At 38.6% G+C, this 27,878-nt stretch overlaps 2 protein-coding genes across 4 annotated transcripts; both read left to right on the top strand.

The window, feature by feature from the left end:
- The first annotated feature begins 7,927 nt into the window (after window positions 1-7,927).
- On the top strand, window positions 7,928-17,002 carry adm2a (adrenomedullin 2a). The gene is made up of 3 exons (XM_077500666.1): window positions 7,928-8,026; window positions 8,135-8,438; window positions 13,429-17,002. Exons 2-3 carry the CDS (start codon window positions 8,359-8,361, stop codon window positions 13,817-13,819), a joined length of 471 nt encoding a protein of 156 aa, XP_077356792.1. The 5' UTR covers window positions 7,928-8,026; window positions 8,135-8,358; the 3' UTR covers window positions 13,820-17,002.
- A 1,279-nt stretch (window positions 17,003-18,281) lies between these two features.
- On the top strand, window positions 18,282-26,812 carry LOC144004066 (ATP-binding cassette sub-family G member 4-like). 3 transcript variants are annotated; one of them, XM_077500979.1, is made up of 16 exons: window positions 18,282-18,478; window positions 19,116-19,220; window positions 19,360-19,580; window positions 20,671-20,788; window positions 20,972-21,104; window positions 21,166-21,216; window positions 21,294-21,439; window positions 22,565-22,688; window positions 22,939-23,053; window positions 23,134-23,267; window positions 23,401-23,499; window positions 23,584-23,752; window positions 23,826-23,926; window positions 24,772-24,930; window positions 25,001-25,123; window positions 25,370-26,812. In XM_077500979.1, the coding sequence occupies exons 2-16, from the start codon at window positions 19,186-19,188 to the stop codon at window positions 25,589-25,591; spliced, it is 1,950 nt and encodes a 649-aa protein (XP_077357105.1). In that variant the 5' UTR covers window positions 18,282-18,478; window positions 19,116-19,185; the 3' UTR covers window positions 25,592-26,812. The 3 variants fall into 3 exon arrangements, with proteins under 3 accessions (XP_077357105.1, XP_077357104.1, XP_077357107.1); XM_077500978.1 differs by having other exon boundaries at window positions 23,398-23,499; XM_077500981.1 differs by lacking the exon at window positions 19,116-19,220 and having other exon boundaries at window positions 23,398-23,499.
- Window positions 26,813-27,878: the final 1,066 nt, after the last annotated feature.

Raw genomic sequence — 27,878 nt, 5'->3', positions numbered from 1 at the left:
TCTTTTTATTAGAATATAAAACAGGCACATGCAAAATCAAAATAAAACATCATAAATGACTTTTAAACGTAACTTTTGTTTCCACTTAAGTGAGATTCAGTCTCATTTGAATGCAAATGACCCCTTACGCAATTTTAAAGTTAAATAAAAAAGTACAATTTATGTGCAGGCCAAGCAGGGGCACATGCTCTGCAGGATGCAAAAAACACACGACTTCCTGACCTGCACACTAAGAAATAGACAGGATGTGGTTTGGAGAGCTCTCTTGCACACCGAGCATCACATTTCAAACCAGGTGAAGCATAACGCATGAACCACATACATAAATTAGTGCCATGTGACTGTCAAAGATGTTGAAATACACTTTATTCTGCTATATGTCTCATTTGTCGCTGAATGATGTAACTAGAGCAGCGTGATATATTGCCGGTGTGTGTACAGTAAACTGGCACTATTCTTGAAATGCAACATTGTCTATTTGTACCCAAAACATCCTGGGGAAGGATTCACAAGCTTTGTTGCTGAAACATGAATCTGTAAGTAAGTACATGTCCCAAACAGATGTGCAGTGGGGAATGATTCAATTTCTCTTAAATGGTCTGAAAAATGTGATTTTCCCTCATTCCTACAAATAATGTGACTTTTGTCATCTATCTATGTTGGCAACGTATAGTGAAGCAAATTATACTGTACATTATTTTCTGTCAAAGCATGGGCTCCCTCTAGTGGTAAGTGACATAAACACTGCCGTTCAAGTGCAGTTCAGTTGTATTTTACTTTAAAGAACAAGTATTCACATTTAATATTTAATATTTTTAAACATTTATTTGACTCATTAAGTAGTTACAGTACTTACAGCTTGGTGTGTTAAGTAGTACCAAAAAAGTGGAGCAATGTCGTGAAATAACGGTGTGCATTTTCGTCCTGCGCATGTGCAAAGGTGATTTCATGCATCCCCTTCTAGCGGTCGGATGAAATAGAACCACATGGATTTGATAATGCATAACATAATGCATAACATCCAGCCATCCATCCATGGTGGCTGGGGTGGGGTGCCTATCCCAGCTGATGTGGAAGACAGACTAAACCCTGCACTGCTTACCAGTCAGTCAAAAGGTACATATAGAGACAGACAAACTGGCACTCAAATTCACTAAGTGGGAACTGAACTCATGCTACATGCACCAAAGTCCACTACACTACATCAACAGTCACTAATTGCATAAAAGTAATTATTTTAAAAAATATATATATATAGTAATGGCTTGATATAACTAACTGAGTTGGATTTTTTTTTTAATCACAAGCCAATGTTTTTTTTTTTTTAAACTGTATTTTAGGAATTGTCCCCATAGTGTGCTTGTGAGCGTGGATGGTTGCTCGTCTCTGTGTGCTCTGCGATTGGCTAGCAACTGGTCCAGGGTGTCCCCCGCCTACTGCCCAAAGCCAGCTGAGATAGGCTCCAGCAACCCCCGTCACCCTTGTGAGGAATAAGCGGTCAAGAAAATGGATGGATGGATGTATTTTAGGAATCGGCCTAATGGGAAGTTGGCCCCTTAGTTTACTTAGAGACTGTTGAAGTAAGAATGGGTTCACTAGAGGGCAGCAATTTTTAGTTTAACACACACCGGCTTTATGCTCTGAAGCAGTCATGGGCAAATTTTTGGGCTCAAGGGCCTCTAAAGTTCTAAAATGGACATGTAGGCCAGGTCTTTTGTAGAAGAGGGTTTAAAAAAAAAAAAAAATCCTTATAATTGTTTAAAATTCTATTATTTTTTAACCATTTAATCACAATTAACATTTTTTAATACAATGAATTAATGTATATTGTATTTTTAATTTTATTTTTATTATTTAACATAAATCATTTAACCCAATTTTCTCTAATGGTTTGCACAAAGCAGCACCTAAAAAAAAAAAAAAAATACTCGATTCTGCCACAAATACCGTCAAGACCAAAGTAAAAAAAATAAAAATAAAAATAAAAAGTATATATATATATATATATATATATATATATATATATATATATATATATATATATATATTGTAGCATAGTAGGCCCAAGTGTTCATAAATACGAGATGGTCATTTTGTTCCTAAATAGTATTTTTTTGTAAGCTTAACTATTAGACATAGTTACACTGTGCTAAAGTATACAAAAAGAAAATTACTATCTATACAATGATTCGCTTCAAATGTAATTCATAAAAAAGGTAACTAAAAATTAGGGATGCCACTTTTTTTTTTTTTTTTTCCAATCATACTGATACCATTGTCAAATACCGATACTACTAGTACTTTTGATATGGTATCTAATTTTAATGAAAGCTCTATACATCCCAATTAGCATTTTTCCTTTAAATTGCATTAAATTAATGGCAATTTTCTATTCTTCCAATTTCTAATGTCTAGTTTCTAATATAAGGCTGATATCAGCACCGTTACTGTTACCCAGTTTCGGTACTCACCCATTCATACCAAAAATAATACCTTAACATAGCAACAAACATTAAAGATTAAATGTTGTAAAATTTATTAGCATTTAGTTCACTGATATTTTCACGTACAACTAGAGAACTCACATGTAGCCTACCACTAGTGGTGCTCGAATCACAGAATTAACCAATATGACATGACAATAATAATAACAATACAAGTACAAATAATTAATTTTATAATAAAATTGAATGGAATAAATATTACATGGCGTTTGATAATGTATACTTGTAACTTCGGTCCAATTCATGCATCTCCAAATGTTCACTGTCGAATGGAAACGGAATGTGATATTTAAGAGACTAACTAGCCAAAATGACAGCACTAGTCATCTTAGTATGCTAACAGTAGTAAATGTGTCAGTGTCTGCAGGTGCAGTGAGGAAGGAAAAACATGCTCACAGGACAGGCCTTTGTTTATAGTCCTCACATGTGTGCATTCCAAAAAAGAAATAAAAAAAAATAGGCAGAAAAAGCTGAAGTCCCACTTGAAGTCGCATGTGTTGCGTATTTGTATACACGGGCCCTCGTTGCAGCCACTTAAGATCATCGGGTTGTTTGCGTCTTGGACCCCCCTCCAACCAGACGTGGGATACTTCAGGAATGAGCGGATATTTATCTCACTTGAAAAATCTCTCCACCACATTACAACACTGATTCCAGTTTAACTCACAGATGAAAATATTATTGTGCAAATATTGTGTAATCACGCTCTCATTTAATTCCAGTAATGGTGGTTGGTCATATTAACATTTACACACATTGACAATTGAAACACTGAGAACTACTAGTAGGCTTACTCTATACTTGTCATGAGTGATTTAAAGTTTTAAGGCTGCAATAAATTCTGGGGGATTTATATAGGCCTATTGGCATAAAAAAAAAAAAGGTCAAGCGCAATAGTGGTCTACTTCCAAATATTCGTCAAATCTATCGATATTTCATGAATGATGATATATAATAAAACACTTGACGTAACATGCAGGTGCGCTGGCACCCAAGCTGAAGCATTACTTACTTTCTAAGTTTTCCATCAATTTTAGGATTTACAAAGGTCTCATGGGATCAGCCATCTTGGAAATGGCAGTTGGCCCAGTGTTGCACTGATGACTCAGGAAAGGTGCCGAGTACAATAATGGACTGCGAATTGGAACTAAACTATTTTTTCTCTCTATTAATTAACACATTGTAGTGTCAAATGTCAATTATACAGTTTGGGACAAAAGTAGGTATGCATTTGCCTTTTATGAACAAAACGAAAACAAACAAACATGTAAACTGTATTCAAATATGCACTGTAGAGTAGTTTAATCTTGTAAATTCAAATTAAGCTTTAGGATTCAAATGAGGGTTAAAGGCCATGTCGTCTATGCTGACTTGGTGGAATCCCGAAAAGTGGGAAGGAGCCATTTCCTTCCTTCTTACCTTGCATCCACCATTCTTCTTTCCTACTTCCTTACTGCTTCCTTTCATACCATTTTTCCCCTATCTTCTTTCATTCTAACCTACTATCCTTCCCTTTTTTTTTGCCCACTTCCCTGGTCACCTCCAGTTAAAAGCCTTGCAATAGTTGTAATGTCAAAATGTGAACAGCATAAAGAAGAAGACGTTTAAATACCAATTCTAATTAAACCAGGTACGTAATAGTATTGAGCCATTTGTGGCTCAAATAACTGTTGTGATTTCTGCCATTGGTGGTGTATACAAATATCTTTTCCTTCTTGTTTCAGGCATCAATCTCATTAGTGCTGTTGATTCAGTCTGAACAAGGTCTAATGAAGTTAGAGCCATGGGAAGTTGGCAACACCAACATTGTTTTATTCAATATGACAATAGCATCGAAACAAGAGTTCCGAACATTGAGCGAAAATGTCTCCCATCGATCTCTTTAAAAATGTATATCATTCAATAAAGAAGGGGATGTGTCTTTGATGAGACAACACTACTTTGTTGTCGTATTTACGCAACATTGAAAAGCATGCCTCAGCGTGACTCAGTCAAAAACATGAGAAACAACAGAACCCAATAATAAACGTTGCTCTTTGATCTCACTCCGTTTTGGTGAGATGTAAAACATGGCGCCGCCTCCAGCGGCGCCATCAGAACCTTTTGTGTGTCGGCTCCACAGAAGTCCCCCTTCTTCTAATGTGCGCTAATTGCCGCCGGACACAAAAAGAAAGTCGAACCGGCGCGCAACTGAGAGATCAAACCGGGGCGGGAAGTCCTCTGTGATCGGGACCCGATTCACCCATGCCAGGGGGACTCTTACATAAATGGGTCACGGGTCTAAAAAGGTGACCCGATTTCATGGAGAGGCAACCAATCAATGAATAGGCATAGTGCAGCATAAAGATCAGTAATACATTTTAATTCAAGTACAGTGAACCTCTGCTATGTTGCTTTAAAGCCTAAAAGTAAGCAGAACTGCATTAAGTTTTGTTGGATGGCCAAATCAATTGATTTTTGGGAGGACACTCGTGGCCTAAACATTCATATTACTGCACAAGTGAGAGGACTTCAGGTAGGTGTAACATCCATCCATCCGTCCATCCATCCATCCATCCATCCATCCATCCATCCATCCATCCATCCATCCATCCATCCATCCATTTTCCTAACCGCTTACTCTTCACAAGGGTCACAGGGGTGCTGGAGCCTATCCCAGCCGGCTTCAGGCAGTAGGCGTGGTACACCCTGAACTGGTTGCCAGCCAATCGCAGGGTACACAGGATGAACAAACATTCACACTCACAAAGTAACACACCTTGGGACAATTCAGAGCGTCCAATTAACCTGCCATGCATGTCTTTGGAATGTGGGAGGAGACCCACGCGGGCACGGGGAGAACATGCAAACTGCAGCCCGGACTCGATCTTGCGTCCTCAGCACTCGGAGGTGGAAATGCTAACCAGTCATCCACCGTGCCTCCCCGTAGGTGTAACAGCTTGATGAAAATATATAAAAAATGATAATACCTGCTAAACTAGCCTCAAAGCATGTTAATAGCAAATTATTATTTTTTGAGAAGACGACCACGCGAAGCCCATTACATCACTAGTATGAGGTGTATTTTCTTTGGGGGGATTCAGGGAAGTGAAGCAGCTTGAGCACAAAAAAAGGAAGAAAAAGATACAATATAATTTTTGTAACCTACAAAGCGAACTTCAGTTACATATTAGAAGTAAAATGGCAAGCATGACGTAAAATGGGGCCAGGAATGCAATTTTGAACAAGATTGAAACAGGGCGACATAAAAGCTTAGATACAAACCCAAATCAAAATCTTTTTCATCGAAGCCAAACCTTGGATTAACATGTCAAGATCAAGACACATGGGAAAATATTCAAGGCGATCAAAGGAATGCCTGGGCAGAGAATAAGCTGTAACGCGATAATAGCAAGCATTAAATAATCTAACCCAATCCTATCACTCTGCATTGCATGATTGAGCATGTTGTTGGCTGCACGGACCACAGACTTTTACTAAATGGGCCTTGTGTGGGTTATTTGCGCAAAAGTGAAAATCCAAGACAACTTGACATTAGTTTGTAAGTGCAAATAGATGCCACAGGATGCTGACCAAAGACTTTCAACTGGGAGGATCATAAAACACCAACACCGTGCTTTTACACATGGGCAAAAAATTATACGTACGAACTGTCATACCTCTTGGTGCTTAGTGACATATTTTTGAGCGCCCCAAAAAGTTGCATTAACTTTGCATTCTTAAATTCCTCATGGAGACTGTTTTGATTCGTCCCAAACTCTGTTATTGTTTTTCACGAGGACGCACAGCCAAAGGTCGTCCCAATACCAGGAAAAAAACACTAGTGACAACTCTGCTTGGGAATGAATACATGTTGCACAATCAAGGCATGACCCGATTGGCTATGTTATTAGTGAATGTGTCAAGCCATCGGTCGTACACTGGTTGCTTGTTTAGAAAATTTCCTCCCAAGCCAAGTTAGCCAACAGAGGAGTTCTCAGAGTTTACATCTGTTGCAGATAGCGTAGAAATAAAAATGTCCAGGTCATCAATGATGCTACGTGGTGGGAATGTAGGTGTGTCTGGACCACTTGACTTGCCGTAAACGATAAATAAGCGTGAGGATTATTCTGGAGTACATACTTTGGGAGAAATGTGGGCTAAATTGGGTGATTTTATTGAGAAGGTTGCATAGGTTCATTCTTTGCAATGATTTCGTAACACACCCATTTACCATCTTAATGCAACCTTTTAGAGAAATACCTCATATTTACAAGGTGCCATAAGTAGCATGGCACCTGTTTAGATGAATAATATGATATATTAGGATGGTATTTTAGCTTGTGAATCAGCTTCAAATCTTTCCATAGTAACGGCACGTATGATGGTTATGGGAGGACAATACAGTAATACTTGAGGAAAATATTATTCTGTGTCTGTATCTTTAGTTAGATAAAATTGTTATTTTTCTTTCATTATATCTAATTAAAGATTGTGTTCCTGACTGCTAAATAGATGAGAAATCAACCAGAAGACCAAGCAAGCAAGCAAGCAGGATTCAAGTAAGGTAGTTTAAAACTGTATGTAAAGTGACAACAAAAACAACATTTCTGACTGTATTAGCCCAAATCCTCAGATTTTCAGTTAAATGTAAATACTTACTGATTTCCTTAGTCCTAAAAAAAAAAAAAACAAAAAAAAAAAAAACACACACACACACACACACAAACAAGCTAATAAATTAGTTTTGCGTTTTAAGCAAAACAGTATTCATGGAGCATTTTTATTTTTTTTTAAATGTCAGTCATTTCGAAACTTAAGAGAGCCAGAGCCCAATTTGAAATCCTCTGAGGCCTATTAAAACCCTAGGTGCAGTTTTCATACATACGTTACTGCAATGAAAAACAGCGAGTGTCAGGTTAGGTAGGGAGGTCGTAATATCAGCATGTGCTTCGGGCTTTGATTTGACGTCAGACATCTCCATCTCCAGACATCTCCAATTAATTTGACGTAACTTGTCTACATTATTAACATGTAACAGTATGACTCAATTTACATACAGTAGCTTGATTGTTAAATGGTAGATCAGCTATGCAGCCATGACCAGTGTCATTGTGTACTGTACTGTATATCAAAACAGCTGTTGTGTCTGTGTAACGGGATATCAAAAAGGAATTTAATCATTTTATTGGCTGAAAATGTGTGTCTGTGTGTGGAGGTAAATCCTCTCATTCACACGCTGGCTATAATACTCCTAAATTCCTAAATTACTTTTTTATGCATTGTTTTTTGGCAGACTTTGGCACACACAGGCTTTCTCACAATATTATCAAATAAAAATTGACAAAGGGACACTTTTGGCAAAGCAGAAAAGGGGCAGGTGTGCAGGCACCCAGAGCCCCTCCACTCTGCACGTCCCTGTTTTTCAACTCCGCCCACTCCCTATTTAAACCTGCAAATGTCACGGAAAGGCGCTCAGAGAACTTGATCTTGACCACTTGAATTCAACAGCAGCGGCAGCACCTCAATCACACTCATTGAAGGTAAGACGGTGAATGGAATTTTTTAACACGAGCTTGTATTTTATTTAGGAAGCTGTATGCACTTTTTCCCCCTTGACTAATCAACTTTTTTTTTTCTCCCCCTCAAAGGTTTGCACTTTTCCCTACCTAGCCTGGAAATAGTTCAACCAGTCATCAACTTTTTTTTTTTTGTTTGCACTTTATCCCACATTTTTGTTGTTGCTGTTGTTTTTTTCTTCTTCCTTTTTTGGGATCCAATAGTCCCTGAACCGGTGTGGTGTCACCCAGCCCACCACCTTCATTCTGCCCCCGTCTTACCAGAGCGCGTGAGGCGGCTATACCTTGTCCCGGAGATGCGCTCCCCTCTCACCTTTACGGTCTGTTGTATCAGCCTGGTGTGCTTCCAATTGCTGTTGGCGGAGGAACTCTTCAGGTAAGAAGATGTGACGTGTTTCCTGGCTTCTAATTGGAGGAGAAACGCCACTTAAAACTGCCGTTAAACATCCTACAACCTCGTCACATTTTGTGTATTAATGCGCCGACCACTTGTTAATTTAACATAATAAAATAGTGCCAAACAGTGCTAAAATTAATGATTACATATTCAATTACTTTATTACTTTAACGTTTTAACTGGTGTGGCTCAAGCTAGGCAAAGTGGAACAGTGTTTTATCTAGTTGTTTTGTGACTTTTTATCTCGTTCTTTTGATAGGCCTACTGTTCTTACAGATATATAGCAGTGATTGCAAGGTCAAATGAAAAAACATTCTCTCTGCTAAAATGCTAAGATATATGCAGAAATGTTACTGGTTTCATTCAAAAGTGTGATTGGGAATATTTTTCTTTTTCAGCAAATAAAAGCGAGGGAAAAAAATAAATGTAACATAGTCTACTGTAAATTTAAATGTAAATGTAAATGCAGAATGCCTATAGTTGTTGCCATTGCTGCTTCCCAGTCAAGAGGCTCCGGTTTGAATTTCTGCTCCGGCCTTCCTATGTGAAGTTATTACAAAAGTAATGTGACAAAAGAAAAGCATAACCGGAAAGACCCCCGAGTATCATCTTCATGTAGATAGACTCGCCTCCCAGGCTCGAGATGGCAACAAATCCAGGGTGTGCCCGCCTCTCAACTCTGGCTCATCCCACATTCTCAAAGTGGTCATGTAAATTATCCATAGATGAATGTGGGTGAAAAAGTTTGTCTATTTTATACGTAGGCTTACCCTGCGTTTAGTTGGCAACCAAAGCAGGGTGACGTCTACTCTGTTTGGGTGGATAACAGTGCACAATTGAGACTGGTAATGGTTATTTTATACACTCTTATAGTGTTTGATGAAGATGCTTACTTGTGTTGTAATCTTGCATGATTCCATAACCGGGCAAGGAAAACCAGTTTGTCCTAATGGGAACATACCAGCAGGAGATTATTATGCGACTGACTTGCACCGGGTGACACCTGTACTTTTCCATCCTTCTGCTCGTTCGAACACGCACTGGATGAAGGCACCAACATCTGTGTGATGATACAGAAAGGAATGCTAATGATTCAGTGTGTGACTGCCCTCTACTGGAGAGTTTGGAATTCGCTCTGGATTGTTTCAGTAGACGTTCAGTAGAGAGGCTCTTGCAAAACTGCACAGAAAAAAAAAAAAATATATATATATATATATATATAAATCTAGAATTCACTCTCAGAGTGGTAAAATAGTCCAAGTCACGTACATTATTATTAATATGAGACAATTGCTCAAGAGGGAGCTTCAACAAGTCCTGAGAACTGCATTTCCACCACATAGTTCCCACAGAAACTTGTTGCATGTTATGAACTGCATTTTTGACTTGTTTTCTGTACAGTTCCATGAAGGCTCAACTATGATCTACAATGTAGATCTGCATGCAATTAGTCACTCCCCCACCTCTCATGTCACGTCTGGCTTTCATTAGGATAGCACATTGTCCCACAGAGCACGATCTGTTCTGTTCAAACGCTAAGCTGACTGATAATGACAAGGGGTGGCTTCATTCTTTTTTTTTTTTTTAACACTTCGCACAGATGCTGAGCATGCCTGAGCTCGGACGTCTGCGCTTCTTCTGATAAGGACACGATGCAAAAAAAGGCTTTGGGGAAAAAGCTATGTCACTTTACATAACATGGAAGAGAAAAGGCAGGTTGAGCTGCTCAAGTTAAATATGGCTTTAGTGGAGATCAGGCTTTACAGTTCAAATTCCTGAACTTGAAGTTCATGAAGCCATTGGCTTCAAAACAGAAGATGTGTAAAAGTTTACAATCATGCCCAAACATTCTTCTTCTTCTTCTTTTCGCAGTTAATATTTTTTCACACAGCATTTGGAACTGTGTGAGGTTCAGAGCTGACGGATACTCTTGACTAAATATTTACTCGAGGAACAGAATAAATGAATGACACGGACTGGCTTGTTGAAAAAGTGTGTCGCAACACATTTGACCCATGCAGCCGGCACGTGCCTTTCGTCTCTTTCGGTTTTATTTGTGTTCTGACCGGTTGCGATTTCATCAACTGAAACCAAGAACATTACTCTTTGGGGGATCCAATGTTATATTATTATTGTTGCATGTTTCCACGCCAGGGATGTATGAATGGCTCCGTTGGGGCCATCAAACTGCACCCGGGCTTAAAGTCAAAGTGGGGTGTAAACAATGACAAAACAGGTGGGAAAATTCCAATGTGGATTAATGGCTGAGACCTAAATCCCCTCACTTTACAAAGGTCTGAAAAGAGCAGATTTCCGTTCCACACAGAAAGCTCAGTACAGATACAGCATTAAGAAGAAAAAAAATGACAATGAAAAAAAGGAAATTGTTTTGTGACAAAATTGGCCTTGGTTGAGGTGGAGTTGCATAGTGGACACTTAAATAATTAAATGCCCCGCCTCAAATAGATACCTCCTCTTTTACTTAAACATCATAAATAATCACATTTGTTAACAAATTGGTCTTGGTAAAGAAGTTGGCTCAACAGCAGACTGCTTTTTAATAGACACCTGAATAAATAAACGCCACACTCAGAATAGCCACTTTTTGCTTACATGATTTTCATACTGTTAACAAATTAGCCTCTGTGCACGTGGAGTTAAAACATTTCCTCTTCCAGAGGATTACACTATGATAGACGCTTGGATAAATTAACGCCCTACCTCAAATAAATACCTCTTTCTTTTTTTTTTAACCTAATTATGATCATCTGATTGTCCGCTATTAGAATTGGATAAATAAACATTGGCTTTGGTAGCAAATGTCAACTCTATAATAGACAATTGAATAAATATATACATCACCTCAAAAAGATGCTTCTTTTTTTTCCTGTCAGGAACAAGAACAACAATGGTATTATTGGGTACTGTAATTACCTTTATTATGTCACCTGGCACCTCCATATGTAGCGGTAGATGTCGTTACTATTAATTTAAAAATCGCTTACTCTCAATAGATGATTGGTGCTTTCTGTAACTGCGATTGGCTGGCAACCAGTCCAGGGTGTACCCCGCCTACTGCCCAGAGCCAGCCCAGAACCCCCCGCGACCCTTGTGAGGAATAAGCGGTCAAGAAAATGGATGGATGGATGCTTTCTGTAATTGAGTTAATAAAAGTTAAATCTAAAAATGTTAGTGTACATAGAGAAAATACATAATATAGTATGGACATGCAGTCTGGTTTGTACAAAATAAATCTCACGCTAGCTTGTGGTTATGAAAACAAGGCCACTCATTAGAGTCTTTCAAAATAAATAACCTTTCCCTTATTTCTGGCGCGCCGCGCTAACAACAAGCTCACTACTGTTTCCCCACAGCCGGGGATTAAAAATTAATACGACACATTTCCCAGCCATTAAGACTAACCTTTGTTAACATTTAATTGGAATCAATGCTGCGATAAGAAATACTGATTGAAAATTATATTTAATAGATCCACTGTGTGAGGATTTTTTTTTTTTGTAGATATAACAATTTTAAAGTATTAGCATAGTTTAGTTTATAGTATAAACTTTTTATTGCATTGTTTGTGATTTTAATATTATTAGCATTTTATAATTTGGATAGGTTAAAAGTGTATATTAAAAAAGTTTATTGGACCTGCAATATATATATAAAAAAAAGCATTCAACATTCAAAATTGATCAATTTGACCCAAAATTCAGTGTAACAGGCGAGTTAAATGGTAATAGTGGTTCAATTGGACCTACAAGACGGTTTAAAAATAGAAAAGGGTCATTTTGACCCAAGTTACAATATAAGTGAAGGTTCAGTGATAAAAACGGGCCATTTTGACCTGCAATATAAAAGGAAAGATAAACATGATCAGTGGTTCAATTTGACCCACAGTATAAAATGGACGGTTAAATAGATGACTAATTGGAGCATGATGTTTATTGGAGGATGGCCATTATTAAAGGCAATAAGTGTATTTGTAGGTTTTTTAAAAAAAAAATTCCCATCATTTTGTTCATAATGTATTAATTTGCTTTTATGATTGATTAAAGGAGAAACATTAGAATAAGCATCCTGAATGATCCACATTGCAAGGATTTAAGATTCATTTTTTTCCATTTGAAATGTACAGTACGTGTAGCATGCAGTGATGTGGTTGTGGCTCATCAGCTCCGTCTTGGAAATTTTGCGCTCAAGATGCCACAAATATTTATTCAGTCTGTGCCACCGTAGCTACAAGCAGCTAAAATAAACTCCATGACAGCTTCACGTTTCAGCATGGAATCCACGAGGTTGCAGGAGACTCGTGATGTGCCTCACGTCCTCACAGGTTTCATTTTGTTCTCTGCTTGTTAATACGATCAAAACGTGAGAACACACTTTTTATTTATTTAATTACATTTTGGGATTCCTCACTATTTAGATATTTCTTCCCTCGTCATCCATTGGCTGCCAGGCAACGGCACACTGCTGGATTTACTGGTCCCACTGTTTTGCACAAACATAGAAGGGGGAACAGTAAAAAAGTGAAAAGCTTCTACTGTGTTTGTCAAACACTGAACAGATGGCTGGACCGTGTTTGCTAAATTGGATGTCAGCTTGTACGCCGCAATGTAACATACTGGAACAGGTTAATTAGCCTGGTGTTCATTTGCCCAAACCCTAAGAGCTCAGACGCGGTATATTTCCCGGAAGAATATTAGCGTAAAGCCTGTTCATTTTCAAGAAGTCGCTGGGAATTGCTTTTATTGGAAGACCTTGGAGTGACTGAAAAACACGCTCATTAAAAACATGTTGCTCAAAATAACAAAAGCAAAGCAACGTTGCTCGTAATTATTTTCTTTTTGTTGCCAGTCACACTTAACAACAGCAAAAAAAAAAAATTGATTTAGATTAATGTTCTATTTCTCTGTTATGAATATTGACATTTTACTCATTATTTGCCTTTTCTCCTCAGCTTGGACCATCTCAATAAGCTACTTGAATCCGAAGTGGATCCATTGGTGGTTCCTGGGGCCCAAACCAACACCGCCAGTCCGCCCTCAAAATGGCCGCTCAGAAACCGACAGCCCCCTAAGGTGAAAAGAAGCAACCGCAGTCTGGCCTGGGCCAGACCCGACCAGCGTTTGGGGGTCCACGGGAGGCCGGCGAGGGCCCGCCGCCACGCCCACCCTGGCTCCCGGGGGGCTCACCACTACCCCCACCACGCCCAGCTGATGCGAGTGGGATGTGTACTGGGAACCTGCCAAGTACAGAACCTCAGTCACCGACTTTATCAGCTGATCGGCCAGAGCGGCAGAGAAGACTCATCGCCGATTAATCCGAGGAGCCCCTATAGTTACGGATGAGTGACCCCACCCACACCCCAAAATTCTATCTTTGGTAATTTATCTCTTAATGTATTTGTCTGGTATTACAGTACACTTCACCTGGATCACTGCTGTGCCTCTTTACTTTTCGGGTTCATTGTTACATTTAGTTTGAGTGACCCACCACCCTGACAATGTTTTTTCATAAACGGACAACCTAATCAACCTCAGTTCGGACTTCTTAATCCTGTTAATGTAAGGACGAAAGCTTGTCTTCAGCTCCATCCCTGCGCCTCGCTGATCAAACGCCCCAAATTCTTGATTCAGCCTTCACGTTGCACTCAGTGCCAGAGTCATGTCAGATCACATTTTGGATGCTTTTTAAGATATAACAAAGAGCATTTGGTCGATCTCGACCAAGGCCAGATCGTGCTAGGTCAATCCAAGAAAAGCTGTTTCCAAGAATGTAGACTTCTCATAAAATGAAAAGTGAAAAAAGGTGGGAAAAGTCCTTTGAGCATTTATTTAAGTTCCTCGATAGCCAGCTTAGAGTCCATGTCCTAATATGCTCTTTGTCCTCACTAGTAAGTCAGTACATCCAACCAGTGGAAGAACTTGGTCTTACGAGCAATATTTTTTCCACTACTAGTGCCAATTGTGGCCTACTAGTATGCTATAAAAACTTCATAGTAAAATGCTGTGCAAAGACATCTAATAAATGCTCGAACAGTGTTCAAACATAAAGCTTGAGGTCCATGTACTGTCTTCACTAGCTGGCCCTTTTGGTGCTACTTACTTGTTAGACAGCACTACTAGTGCACTGGTTTGTCTTACCAGCGTCAACAGTGTACTAGTGCATGGACCTTAAACTGGATGCGAATTGAAGTTAAAGCGGATGTTATGCCACTCCAGTGACCTAGATGGCAGTGATGAGCATTGGATAACAGAAAGGCCAATTAAATTAGAGTGCACTAACATGAGAAAATAAATGGGTAAAATTAAATAAAAAATAAGTCAAAAAATTACAAAAATATTCAAATTTAATACAAACTAAATGAAATACAGAAATAATTTAAATATGAAAAAAAGAAAATTAAATTAACTTCAATCAAATTCGGGATCCTATGTGATGCCTTCACTTTGATGAAATGAATGACAAAGAAAAACAATAACGCAATTATGATTGCCCGTATAAATCTGGATTTGACTATTGTCAGGTAAATCGAAGCAAAGCAAAACAAAAATGCTTGTAAATGAATATGACAATGTGGTAATATGGCCCAGTGTTAAGAATTTGCATTCCGGGTGTAATATTCCACAATGTGGAAATATTAGGCCCATTCACGTGTTTCATAAGTTCTCCCCACAAGTCAGGACTTTGGGGTTGGCGGCAGTTTATTAAGGCTGACCTAATCTTTACAGTCATATGCGGCAAACAGCAAGGACGGATTTAGGGGGAGAGGAGGAGCTTGCGCAGTCTCCACTTTCAAAATAAATGTGAGCGGAGCATGTGTCTGCCACACAATTTCACATAAGGTTCAATTACCTGTCAATACGTGACAAATGGAGGGATTTACTTTGCGTGGTTTTTCATATTCTTTGTAGTCCCCCGTGGAGAAGATGAGTGAGGGGGTAATGGTGAGAAGGAAAATCGAGTCATATTAAGAGCAAAAAAAAAAAAAAAAAGTTCATAAATCTGAGTTGTTATAACACTGAGGTTGCAATGGCGAATAATTCACTGTGGCATTATAAGGACACGTCACAGTGTTGTTGGATTCAAAATGAAGCATTTACTTGTTAAATTCTTTGCAACACATTCTTTTTCTTGATTTTCTCAATTTTCCAACTTGATTCTTGTGACGTTACAATGTTGTTTTTGTAATGTTACGAGTCACCGGCTAAAAAATATGCCTAGCATGACAGAAAATTCCATCTTGTAACATGATTACATTACATGAAATTACAACTTTTTTCTCGTGACATTACCATATTATTCTCGTAATACGACAATTTATCAGCATTATAATTATTCACCCCAAAATATGTGTTTAATCACATTAGAAAGTCAGAATATTAGGTGTTTTTTTTTTTTTTTCATTTTATTTTTCTTAATCTTAAACTGCTGCATTTGTTTGCGTGGGGATTTAGATTGTCCGTTTACTTCTTAATATTACAACTTTATTCTTGTATCATTATGATCTTCTCATATCACAATTTTTCACCATTATGACTTTTGAACCCAAAATATGCCTATAATCTATCATAAGAAGATGAGAACATTTTAGGAACCAGTTTTAACATTTTAAACTCAAGAAGTCACATTTGTTGGTGTAGGAATTTAAATTCTGGCTTTACAATCATATTATTCTTAGAACGCACTAGGACTTTTTCACCAACAAATATGCGCTGTATCTTCTAACATTACAACTTTATTGAGATTCTTTTTATTCTTTTCGCTATGGCCGCAATACTTTCCCAAACTGTCTAATGTGGATGTATTTCCCAAGGTTGTCTTTGGAATCATGGGGACACAGGGCAATACTCACCGGTTCACTAGTTTTAAGACTAATCTGTTCAAAGGCTTGCTAAGGTGAAACATGCCAATCTGTCTGGTGTCATTGACCTAATCAATGTCATGATGTCGATTGTTATTAAAATGGCTTTTGGAACACCGACGACCCTTTGGAGAATCTCTGGAAGTTGTGCAGTGTGTATGTGTGTGTTATCTCTTATCATGTGTTTGATAAACGTCACAGATCATTGTGCAAGTTTTTTTTTTTTTTTTTTTTTTTTGTGGTGCTTTTGTGACATTGCCGACTGCGTCACGTCTGGTGTACGCCCACGAGTGCCCCCTTTTCACAGGACTCTTTCTCAAATACACACAAGAAAGCATCTGGATTGTGAATGCCTTATCACAAATGTAGTTCCTTTTTTTGTAAATGTCACATTTGACATTTTTGAACATGTCAGTGCACTCCAAGTGGCGTTGAGATGGACTGCGAATGCCATGTGTAAATAGACACTTGCAGATGAGCTATTTATATAAAAATGGATGTACCGGTATTTAAGTTATATTTATGTGTTAATACGTGTTATGTCGCCAAAGACTTTATGCATTCTTGTTTCTGACAAAATGGTAGAAGTGTACAAATGTTCATGTTCTTGACTATGTAAAATAAAGAGCTATGCTGTACTGCATAGAGTAAGATCTGTATGCACCAATACTTTGGTTCTGTACTTAATTTTTCAGGAATCTGTACTCTCATTCATAAAATTAGCCTACTATGTTGGTTAATAGCAGGCTGCCAAGTGACATAACTGACTGGTGTCTTAATAGGGGCGAATGTCAATGAAACGTCAGATGAGAAGACATCAGCTGACCTCAGCAACGCTAGGTAAAGTTTGTATGACTTGGAAGAGTTAATGAGTGACAGCAGCTTTAGTCAACAACAGTACCAGTACAACTATTGTCCGCAATACAATTTCAATGGGAGGTGGAGATTTATCTTCAGAAGCAGTTGAGGAGGTTCAGACGACCGGCGTCATCTGTTTTAATTGGTTATGGAGTTCATACGGCGGGGCTGTGAATGGTTTGTCAATATGTGCCCTGTGATTGGCTGATACGAGTCCAGTCCTTGTCTCTCACCCAAGGTCAGCTGGGATAACCTCTAGTTACCCGCATCTGAAGGACAACAAGCACGAAAGAAACTAGATGAAATTCATGCGGACACTCAATTGCAAGGTCATGTTCCACAAATGCCTGCTTTGATGTCAGACAACTTCCACTCATCTATCATAACAATAGTACCTCGACTTACATATGATCCGACTTATAAGATTGGACAGAAAAATTTCAGTTACGATCACTGTGCACTTGAAAAAATTACAAACAAAAAAAAAGCATCATTTTGGCAAAAAGTTAGCAGTTTTTCAAAATAGAGGATAATGGAGCCTAACTTTTTTCACCATAGTGTAAAAATAAAATAAAATAAAATAAAATAAAATAAGCAATATTTTTGGAGCATCTTGTATCCTCACTTGCAGGCTTGCTGAAGGCTATGGAGCTATTTTTGGGCAGTAGGAGGGGTACACCCTGGACTGGTCGCCAGTCACACATATCTTATGGACAATTTAGCTTTTGCTGTTTAATTAACCCGTAGTGGAGAAATCCCACGCAGGTACGGGAGAACATGCTCACAAAGGACGGCCGGAGCCCGCATTCGAACCCAAATCTGTGTGCATGGTTGTGAGGCGAGTGTGACCGTCACCGTGGAGCCTTAATTGGCTACATGCAATACTCCCACGCCCCCCAAAGTGGGTATTCAAAATCGGTCGTTTTGAGCGTCAATAATGAGGACTTCCATTTCATTCAAAAGAATAAAAACGATAGTGAATGTTAACAAAGATTCAAGCATCCAAGTTGACGTGCGCTTTCGTTATATACATCAAAAGCGCTCGCAAATGAAAGATCCAAGAGAAATGCGTCTCATAGCGTGATGAGGGCGGGGCGACTTATGTACAGGAAAACGGACACATAACATTTTTGTTTTGGGTACATTCAAAGCATTTTCTAACCGAGCCATTTGTTGGTAAAGTGTTTGATTTAGGCTCTCCCGTTAACAGCAGATTTTGGGAGTCGCCTTCCATCCAGAGGAGGAAGGAACAACATCGCACCTGCTCTTTTCAACACATTGCAAAGTAAGCACGTATCAGGCGTTTTTCTGTGCCAAATGTGATCATTTTTATATATGCACATCAAATCTTATGTAGCTTCATGAGTTCTGGGTAATTCTGCATGATGTTGTGCACCATCATAATCCACACTACAGGTTATTATAAATGTGAATAATCCTTTTAACTAATTTTGTCGGATTTTCATTGGATATTTAACCAGTTAGTTGTGCTTTAGTAAACCCAAAGCAAAAAGAGATCGCTGGTGATGTAGGTAAAGATAGACAAGATAGGACAAGAAGTTTTCCTAAAGGAATGTTATGAGATTGGATGTTGCACGATAAACAATTGTTTATCACGGTTGACCTAGCAGTCAAGCTGTCTGGTTCAAATCTCAAGATTGTGTATTCCATGGGCTCATTTAAGACTGTAAATGGGGTCCATCAGTGTAAAAATAGGGTGTACCGGCGTGTACCCCATCTCTCATCCCAAAATCAGATGAGATATACTGTACGTCAATGAGGACGAGCATTATAGAATATGGATAATGTAATATGGAAGATCAGTAGCAAGAGAAAATATCAAAGAGGTTTTAGAAGATCAGAGCAACATGAGAGCCTTCAAAGTGCTATGATCTTTCATGAGCCTTATTGCATCATTATAGTTTAGCCTTTGGAGATCATCCCAGCTGATGCACAACCTTATTAGATGTCAAACTATAAAGCTATCGGACGATGATGAACTGGATAAGAGGCACAGGAAGTGAATGGTGGGTGCCAAAATCATTTTGACATTCCAAGATTTGTATTATAAAATGTATGGTAGTGGAGGGAGATAAACAATTTGGTGGCATCATACAAACAATTTGTTGGTGTCAAAAGCTATTGTGACCCCCTTGGTGGCTGTAGCATGTTCCAGAAGGTGCAGAATCAGGGCGCCTGCAGCATCCAAATGGAGGAAAGCAAAGCGTCGCGGCCCAGGATCAACCTGTTCTCCCTCTCCAACATGAAGAAAGTGGACAACACCGACACCCAGCGTCTCACCCAACTTCCACGCCATGCTGCTGTCAACTTGGAGTTCAGCGATCTGTCCTACACCATCCAGAAGGGGCCCTGTTGCAGGAAGACAGGTACTGTAGGCTCTGAGTAGCACTGACAGAAGATTATGTTGATCTATGAAATATATGTATTTATTTACTCAAACTGTCAAAAATTACAAAGGGATGTTCATCATAATAGCCAAGAATGTCCATCATATAGCAAGAGAATAATAGCTATCACAATTAGGATACATTTATAATATATTTCCGTGGTTGTCAACCTTTTTTCAGTGATGTACCCCCTGTGACATATTTTTTTTTCAGTACCCCTAAACCAACGCAAAGCCTTTTTGATTGAAGAAAAAAATAAACAAAACCAACATGTCATCATTGTCTGATTTGTTGTTAAACACTGGAACTCTATTTGTATTTATGTGGTCTCTTGAACTATTTGGAAATAAAAAGCTCTCACAAAAAAAAAAAAAAAGAATAAATAAATTAATTATAAGTAAAGCTTTGCGCACATACAGATTATTATCAACATAAAGTGTTATCTTTTGGGATCATAGTAAAGCTCTATTCTCAAAAAGAAACAATTAACTGATTTTTAAATAAATGTTTTCAAGTGATTCGAGGTGGCATAGGACAAGTTGGGTCAAACCATTCTGGTGTGGGGGAAATGCTTGGTTTTTAGGACCCTGAAATCAATTGCCTACTGAATATAAAATTCATTTTCTGAACTTATATATATATTTTTAAAGAAATATTTACATATACTTTTTAAATATATTATAAAGTCTCACGCACTCCCCTGGAGTGCCTTCACGTACCCCCAGAGGTACTCGTACCCCATTTGAGAACCACTAATATATATTATAATAATTCTCTAAAGTCTAAACTGTCCATTACAACCAGAGAATGAATGTCCAACATAATTGCCAAGGAATTCAGTAATAACCACAGGATCATCATAATAAACAAAGATTGTCCTTGACAATCACCAGCGTATTCCGAGCAATTTTAAAAGAATTACCCACAAAACCATCCGCTGTAGTAATAAAAGAATATCCATCAGGGAGTTTAAACAGAGAATTAAAGAGTGGAAAAGTCAAACATGTTCATTATAACAACCACAAAATGTTTCTTATTCCAGAAAATGCTTCTTGTTCCTCTGTATCAGGTTTCAAAACCCTCTTGAATAGTTTGTATGGACAATTCAACAGTAAAGAGCTTACTGGCATCATGGGACCCTCCGGAGCTGGGAAATCCACCATGATGAACGTCCTGGCGGGATACAGGTAAAAGCAACAGAATACACTAATCCCCAGAATGAGTTCAATAAAAAAATAAATACAAAAAAAATAAATACAAAAAAATGTAAAAAAAATAAAATAAAAAAAATAAAAACAATAATAATAAAATAATAATAATAATAATAATAATAATAATAATAATAATAATAATAATAATATGGATTACAGGGAGACGGGCATGAAGGGCAAAATCCTAGTGAACGGTCGCCTCAGGGATTTGGAGAAATTCCAGAAGATGTCATGCTACATCATGCAGAGTGATGTACTGATGCCTCACCTCTCGACAAAGGAGGCCATGATGGTAAATTCATTAAATATGGGGGGGGGGGGATCCATGATAATTTATGTTCTTTGTGTTATAGGTGGCTGCTCATCTGAAAGTAAATGAACCCATGCAGGTCAAAAAGAAAATTGTAAGACCCTATGAGTTCATACATATTATTAATGTCAGTTGTTATGGCGGGATAATGATGTCATTACTGCGTCACAGGTGAGCGAGGTATTGAGTGCTTTAGGTCTCACAGGCTGCGCTAAAACGCGAACCAACAATCTGTCGGGGGGCCAGTCTAAAAGACTGGCCATAGCTCTCGAGCTGGTCAACAATCCTCCCATCATGTTCTTCGATGAGCCTATTAGGTATGACATCACACTTTATTTTTATTTTTTTATTTATGGAGTATTTGTCTGTTTTGTGGAGTATTTGTCGACTGCAATATTAAACCAAAAATGGTCACTATGTATTGAATATTCACTGCCGGCCCAGTAAAAAAAAATGATTTTTGACGTGGATAGCCGTCAGTGGCAGTGAATGAGTTTAAAGTGCACTATAATTGTCAAAACAACATTGACCTTCCTTCTTCTGTACTTATGTACAGCAGTAAAAATGAACCCCGAAATCTCATGAAAGATATGATATTGGCGAAGATCAAAAACTAAAGACATTTTCACGATATGTATAGTCGGTTTCAATTAGTTTTATAAACGTAATTTCAATTTTAGTTGTAGTTATTTTTTCATTAGTACAAGCTTTCATGGTCACAGTTCAAGAGGGAATTTGAAACAGTCCCACCTACTGTGACCGGCTGCAGCACATTTAAAAAGTTAGGCACATAAATTGAACAATTTGAATTTAGCACTTTACTGTCCGAATTTGATCACTACCATAAAACTTAAAAAATCTGAACATCTACAAAGAGCTGTGGCTGCCTCCGCGTAATTCAACACCATAAAAGCATCCAATGAGACCAACTCATGAAGTTTTAAAACCTTTTTGCAAATTGTTCCAGGAAAAGGGAGCAGCAAAACTAAAAAAAAAAATAAAAAATAAAAAATTCCAAGTTCACTTTTGACCCTTGGGATAGGCAGTAAAACAATATCATGAGAACAAAGATGATGGATTCCAGAGTTTCTCTGACTAATGAAGGTCAAAAGGTAGAAAGGCAGAAGACCAAGAACTGAACAAGAAAATACCTGTGTTTTAGTCTGCGTAGACATTAGACAACGGGCCATCCAGAACGCTTTTGTAATGAACTTTGTTTGGATCTCATCGCCCCGTGATACTCAGTATCAATTTAATTTTATTTCAGGATCAAATCCTGCTTTTGTTTGGCATCCAAAATGACGCTGGTTTCTGCTACTGGATTACGCCGATGTTTATACATGCATGCTGTGTCTAAATAGAAAATCAACACTATACGGTCATGCTTAGCATAATGCCAATTCCACATGTTCCCCCCCCTACCCCCAACCCCAACACCTCAGTGGGTTGGACAGTGCAACATCCATCCAGGTTATCTCCCTCCTGAAGTGTCTGGCTAATGGAGGCCGGACAATCATCTGCACCATTCATCAGCCCAGTGGGAACCTCTTTCAGATGTTTGACAAGGTAAAGTCCAGTACCCGTGATAGTAAATTAGTCTCGTAATATTTAAGATAAGTCTTGGTCAGACATAAGAAATCGGTAAGTGGAATCGACAAGCAAGCAAACAAATGATTTCTTGGGATGGAATAACTGGGAACTGGTTCTCACAAAAAAAATAAAAAATAAATAGTTTGATACTGTTACTATGAAGTGGGTACTCAACTGTAGGGTGAAATTGAGGAAATTGTAGTCACACTTTTTCTTTTCCCATTAGCTGTACATTCTCAGTCAAGGCCAATGCATATATAGGGGCACTGTCTCCCACCTCATCCCTCATCTGACCAACCTCAACCTCCATTGCCCGAAGTATTACAATCCGGCAGATTTCAGTGTGTATACCAAGCAGCTCATTCCATTACAATTGCTCGTAAGAATGCGTCTTGGGTTTATCGGCTGTTTATCCCCGCAGTCATCGAGGTGGCGACGGGAACACATGGGGACATGCAGGCCGTGTTGTTTGAGGCCGCTCAAGGCAGCCAGTGCTGCGAGGACAGCAAGAAGAGCATAGCCGAAGATGCTCATTCTTCCACTAGCGAACAATCTGTAAGATCATCCTCTACAACTTTTGGATAAAAATGTATTCACAGTTGAGTCGAGTTTGTCTGGAACGTATCTCCCGCAATTATCAACAGGTCGCTGTACTGTATTCTAACATTGCACTGCATTCTTTCAGCAGGATTTGTCAGCCCTTGATGTACATTACTTTGCCACCAGTACATTCAAACAGTTCTTCATCCTCTTTAAAAGAAATCTCAAATCCATATGCAGAGATACGGTAAATAAAACACATTCACGGTAGAAAATAAACGTTTTGCTGACAGGAGTTTCAGGATGAAAGTTTTTCATGTGTGCTTTAAAGATGCTGACCCACCTGAGAGTGATCTCCCACATCGTGATCGGAGTCCTAATTGGTCTGCTTTACCTTAACATTGGAAACGATGCGGATCGCGCGTTCAACAACGCCGGGTTCCTCTTCTTCTCCATGCTGTTCCTCATGTTTGCCGCCCTGATGCCCACCGTTCTCACCTGTAAGAAATACGCGGACAGAACTGCTTAAGGTGGAAATGAGCAGTTGCTATCATTGGCCTTTTTGTCCTCCAGTTCCCCTGGAAATGGCAGTGTTTGTAAGGGAACACTTAAACTCCTGGTACAGCCTACATGCCTATTACATGGCTAAAACATGTGCAGACATACCATTCCAGGTAAGCTTATATGATTTAGTGTTTCATCATATGACTGAAAATGTGGCGATAGGACAGTGTTACAAGCGTTCTCTAGTGGTATACGAAAGAACCACTGTTGAAATACACTTGAGTTGTCTTTAACGTTTACGTTCAATACATTTAGAGTGTGTGTTCTATGCAGCCCCACTAGTCTAAATCACATACAGTATTTCGGTTAACTCATTAAAACCCAAAAACGTATAACTACGTTTTTTTTCAAATATTTTGTCCGTCCCTACCAAAAAAGGTTTTTTTTTTTTTTTTTAATGCTAGAGCATACAGAAGGCTTGATACAGATTCTGACCTGAAGAGGTCGCGTAAAGCAATGGTAGTTATTACAAAAAAAGCCAGCAGGTGGCAGCAGAGTATAAGAGATCAAACTTAGACTTAGACTTGACTTTATTGATCCCTTTGGGATGGATCTCTCTGGGAAATTTACATGTAAGTGGACAGCAAGTGGCACAATGGCTGCCCCCTGAGATGGATAAAAATGGTTGGATTTTTCTTCATAACACATATTCCACAAATATACGGTAATATTAATCAGAGTGTCATGTTTAGACTAGTGAGGTCACATCCAACATTTTTGTATAGAAATGTTTTTGGTTAACTTTCCCTTTAATACTTTTAATAATCAGCATGTCTGCTGAGTATGAATACTGATTTAGAACTTCTCCAGATGATTCACACGGCACCGTTGCATGCTGTTAGAATGCTTTTTGGTGCAGTATTGATGGTTTCTAGAATTGTGATGCTATAGTGGCGGTATGGAAAAAAGAACCTTCCCAATTCCTAAGATTGCATTTGCACAATCCATTTTCTAGATGATCTGTCCAGTCCTGTACTGTAGTATAGCTTACTGGATGACTGGCCAGCCTGCAGAAGCTACGCGCTTCCTTCTCTTCCTTGTCTTGTCCACATCCATTGCCCTGGTGGCACAATCCCTGGGGCTGCTCGTAGGGGCGGCATCCCCATCACCACAGGTAGATTTATCACTAATAGCAAATGAGATTCCCCCCTTACAAATGAATGCATTGGAATTATAACCCGCAGGTTGCCACCTTTGTAGGACCGATCACAGCCATACCGATCATCCTCTTCTCTGGGTTCTTTGTGACTTTCCGCACCATTCCTGATTACCTGCAGTGGACGTCTTACGTCTCCTACGTCAGGTACCTTCAGCTGTATTTGGTTGTATGTCGTGCATGTGAAATATTTCATGTTAACATAAAAAATAACATAGATATTTATAATGAATCCACTCTTAACTCAGCCCACCCGATCCTGTCCAATCAGGCCTTTTCTGACTTTGATGGAACGGCGTGAAAATGTACTCATAGTTCACCTATTTCGTCAGTATGTGTATAACTCACTATCTACAGACACTCGTCACTTGTCAAGTCACTTGTTACTTTTAGGTACGGCTTTGAAGGAGTTCTCCTCTCCATCTACGGTATGGACCGCCCACATCTGGAGTGTGACAAGCCGGAATGTAACTTTAAGGACCCAGAGAATGTTCTGCGCATGCTGGATGTGGAGGATGCGAAGCTCTATGTGGATTTCATCGTCCTGGGAATTTTCTTCGCGGTCATCAGAGTGGCCACTTATCTGGTCCTGCGCTACAAAGTGACCTCTGACCGTTGAGCTCAAGTAAATGTTATCTCGACAGTAGGATGTTAGAACAGTTTGCTGGGCGAACTTTTAATTTGGTTTGAATTTCCCACTGAAAGCAATTCTATTTGGAATAATGAGCTGTTGCCAATGTCAAAACTTCATTACTGTATTTATTAAATATATATTTTGGAGTTGTAATCCAATTATACAATGAAATATTAATCATTTAAAATGATAATACACAGTAGTCAAAATGCAAAATGTGTCGAGCACATCCTTCAATATTTTTACTTGTTTCTTAGGTCTTATCTTTAGGCCTTGTATATGTGACTCGCTCTGGCAAAATGGTCCACATGTCGGTAAGTAACAAGTCCCGTAATTGAGCAAAATAGAGCAGGAGGTCGATAATGTTGATTTTCTCCACAAATAGCCTCCTTGAGGTCCCTATTTTCATTTCCCAACAGCACAAAAGTTAAAATGGTAGAAGTGTATAAAAATACGCAATTAGGCCAAGTGCATCGTTTGCCAACATGTTTATTAGCTCGGGAAACCTGCCTCGAATAACCCTGAGTTTCTTATGTAACAGGAACACCTCGTACGTCACTTCACAAATGATTGACATAAATGGACATAGCAACCAATAAAAGTTGAAAATAAACCATAATGTGATCATTCAGCGCAAAAGTAAACAGAAGACGCAACGACATAACACAGCATCCTACCTTGTCATATAGCAGAAGCGCAATCATCAGTAAACACCATGGCGAAGGTTTGTAATCCAAATCGTGATCATCTTCAATTCCGGAATCTCTTTCTTTGAGGAGTCTAGTTTTACTTCAATGTAAATGAACTATGCACTGCGCATTTCACCAGGAAGACAAGAGACTGGACAGCTAATGCAAATACATGTGCAAGTACTTGCATTCATCCTTCCTCCAAGTTCAGTACATGCACATTCTCATAGCGATTTTAGAAAAACATATGTTGGGTAATAGACTGTTTTAATGACCTGCCAAGTCTTTGGCACGGAAATCCTGTTCAAGAATGTTTGACATTTACACCACAGTTGTTTAATTGTTGCTTCTTGTGGTATTTTCTTGCTTAAATGAGGTCATATTACCCAGTGCGGAATATGATTAAATAACTTTATGTCAAAACATTATTTGTCATTTGGTGTGGCTTGTGACAAGTTTATGGATGTTATTTCTCAAATGCATTTGATCACAAAATGAAAATGTTTTGATGGTTCAACAGTTTGTTTGGTTTTTTTTTTTCCTTCAATGTAATACATAGGAGCACAAGTCACTACATATGCGCTGTGTGCATTTTGGGCCGGACCGCGTGGAGACTCGCTTTGGCAGCACCATTGAACCATTTGTTCTTTTTCATGTTCAAAGTGTATATTTTGTGGTTCATTTGTAATTTCATCCCACTTAAAACAGCATAAAATGAACATTTGCGGTGATATTCTGCGACTTGAGGCAGACGGTTCATTTGTAATGCGTCAGAGTGGTCTTTCATAGACGTGACGACATTGAGCAGTGATCAAAACATTTATGTAGGAAATGTGCAATACATTAATAGATTGGCCGACATTATCACATACACGACATTTCACAACTTTTACACTTACTTTTAGCTTACTGTATAGGTTATAATCGTTTACAGTGAAGTATGAGGAGAGGGTATGAAAAGTAGCGGTGCATTGCTCTCTGAAGGTGATATTAGTGAATTAAATCCTATTCAGTATAATATAAGATGGCGTCCATTGGCTAGAGGCCAATCTAAAATGAGATATATGAAATTATGTTTGAATTTAATTTAAATGATATGAAATTATGTTTGAATTTAATTTAAATGTTATGAAATGGTTTGAATTTAAATGTTATTTAGAAGTGTATTTCTGATTGACAAAACAAATTTAGATTATAGAGAAGCATGTCAAACAAAAATGTTAAAATAAATTATGCAGTATTTTGAAAGATTAAATAGTTGGAATACTGATCCCCTTTGTTTGGCTTGTGGCCAGTTCAGTGCGTACCCTACCTTTACATAAACAGACGGTGACTTTTGTGTCAAGATGACTTGAAAATATGAGCTCATCCTTCTACAGTAGCTCCTTTGTGAATTGAACACCGATTGATTTGGAAACACTCGTTGCCTAGGGGGGGTTAAGTGAGTGCACGAGTCAAAATCTGCTCAGCTCACAGTTGTGAACACAAAAGATAAAATGTGACCACTCCACACCCACACACATTTTGCTGAGCTGCGTACGTGCAGATTCAAAATATTTTACGCTAAGCCACAACTCATTTCT

The sequence above is a fragment of the Festucalex cinctus genome, chromosome 16 (genome assembly GCF_051991245.1).
Source record: "Festucalex cinctus isolate MCC-2025b chromosome 16, RoL_Fcin_1.0, whole genome shotgun sequence".
Lineage (NCBI taxonomy): Eukaryota > Metazoa > Chordata > Actinopteri > Syngnathiformes > Syngnathidae > Festucalex > Festucalex cinctus.
The sequence above is the reverse complement of the archived record's forward strand: the minus strand, read 5'-3'. Positions and strand labels throughout refer to the sequence as shown.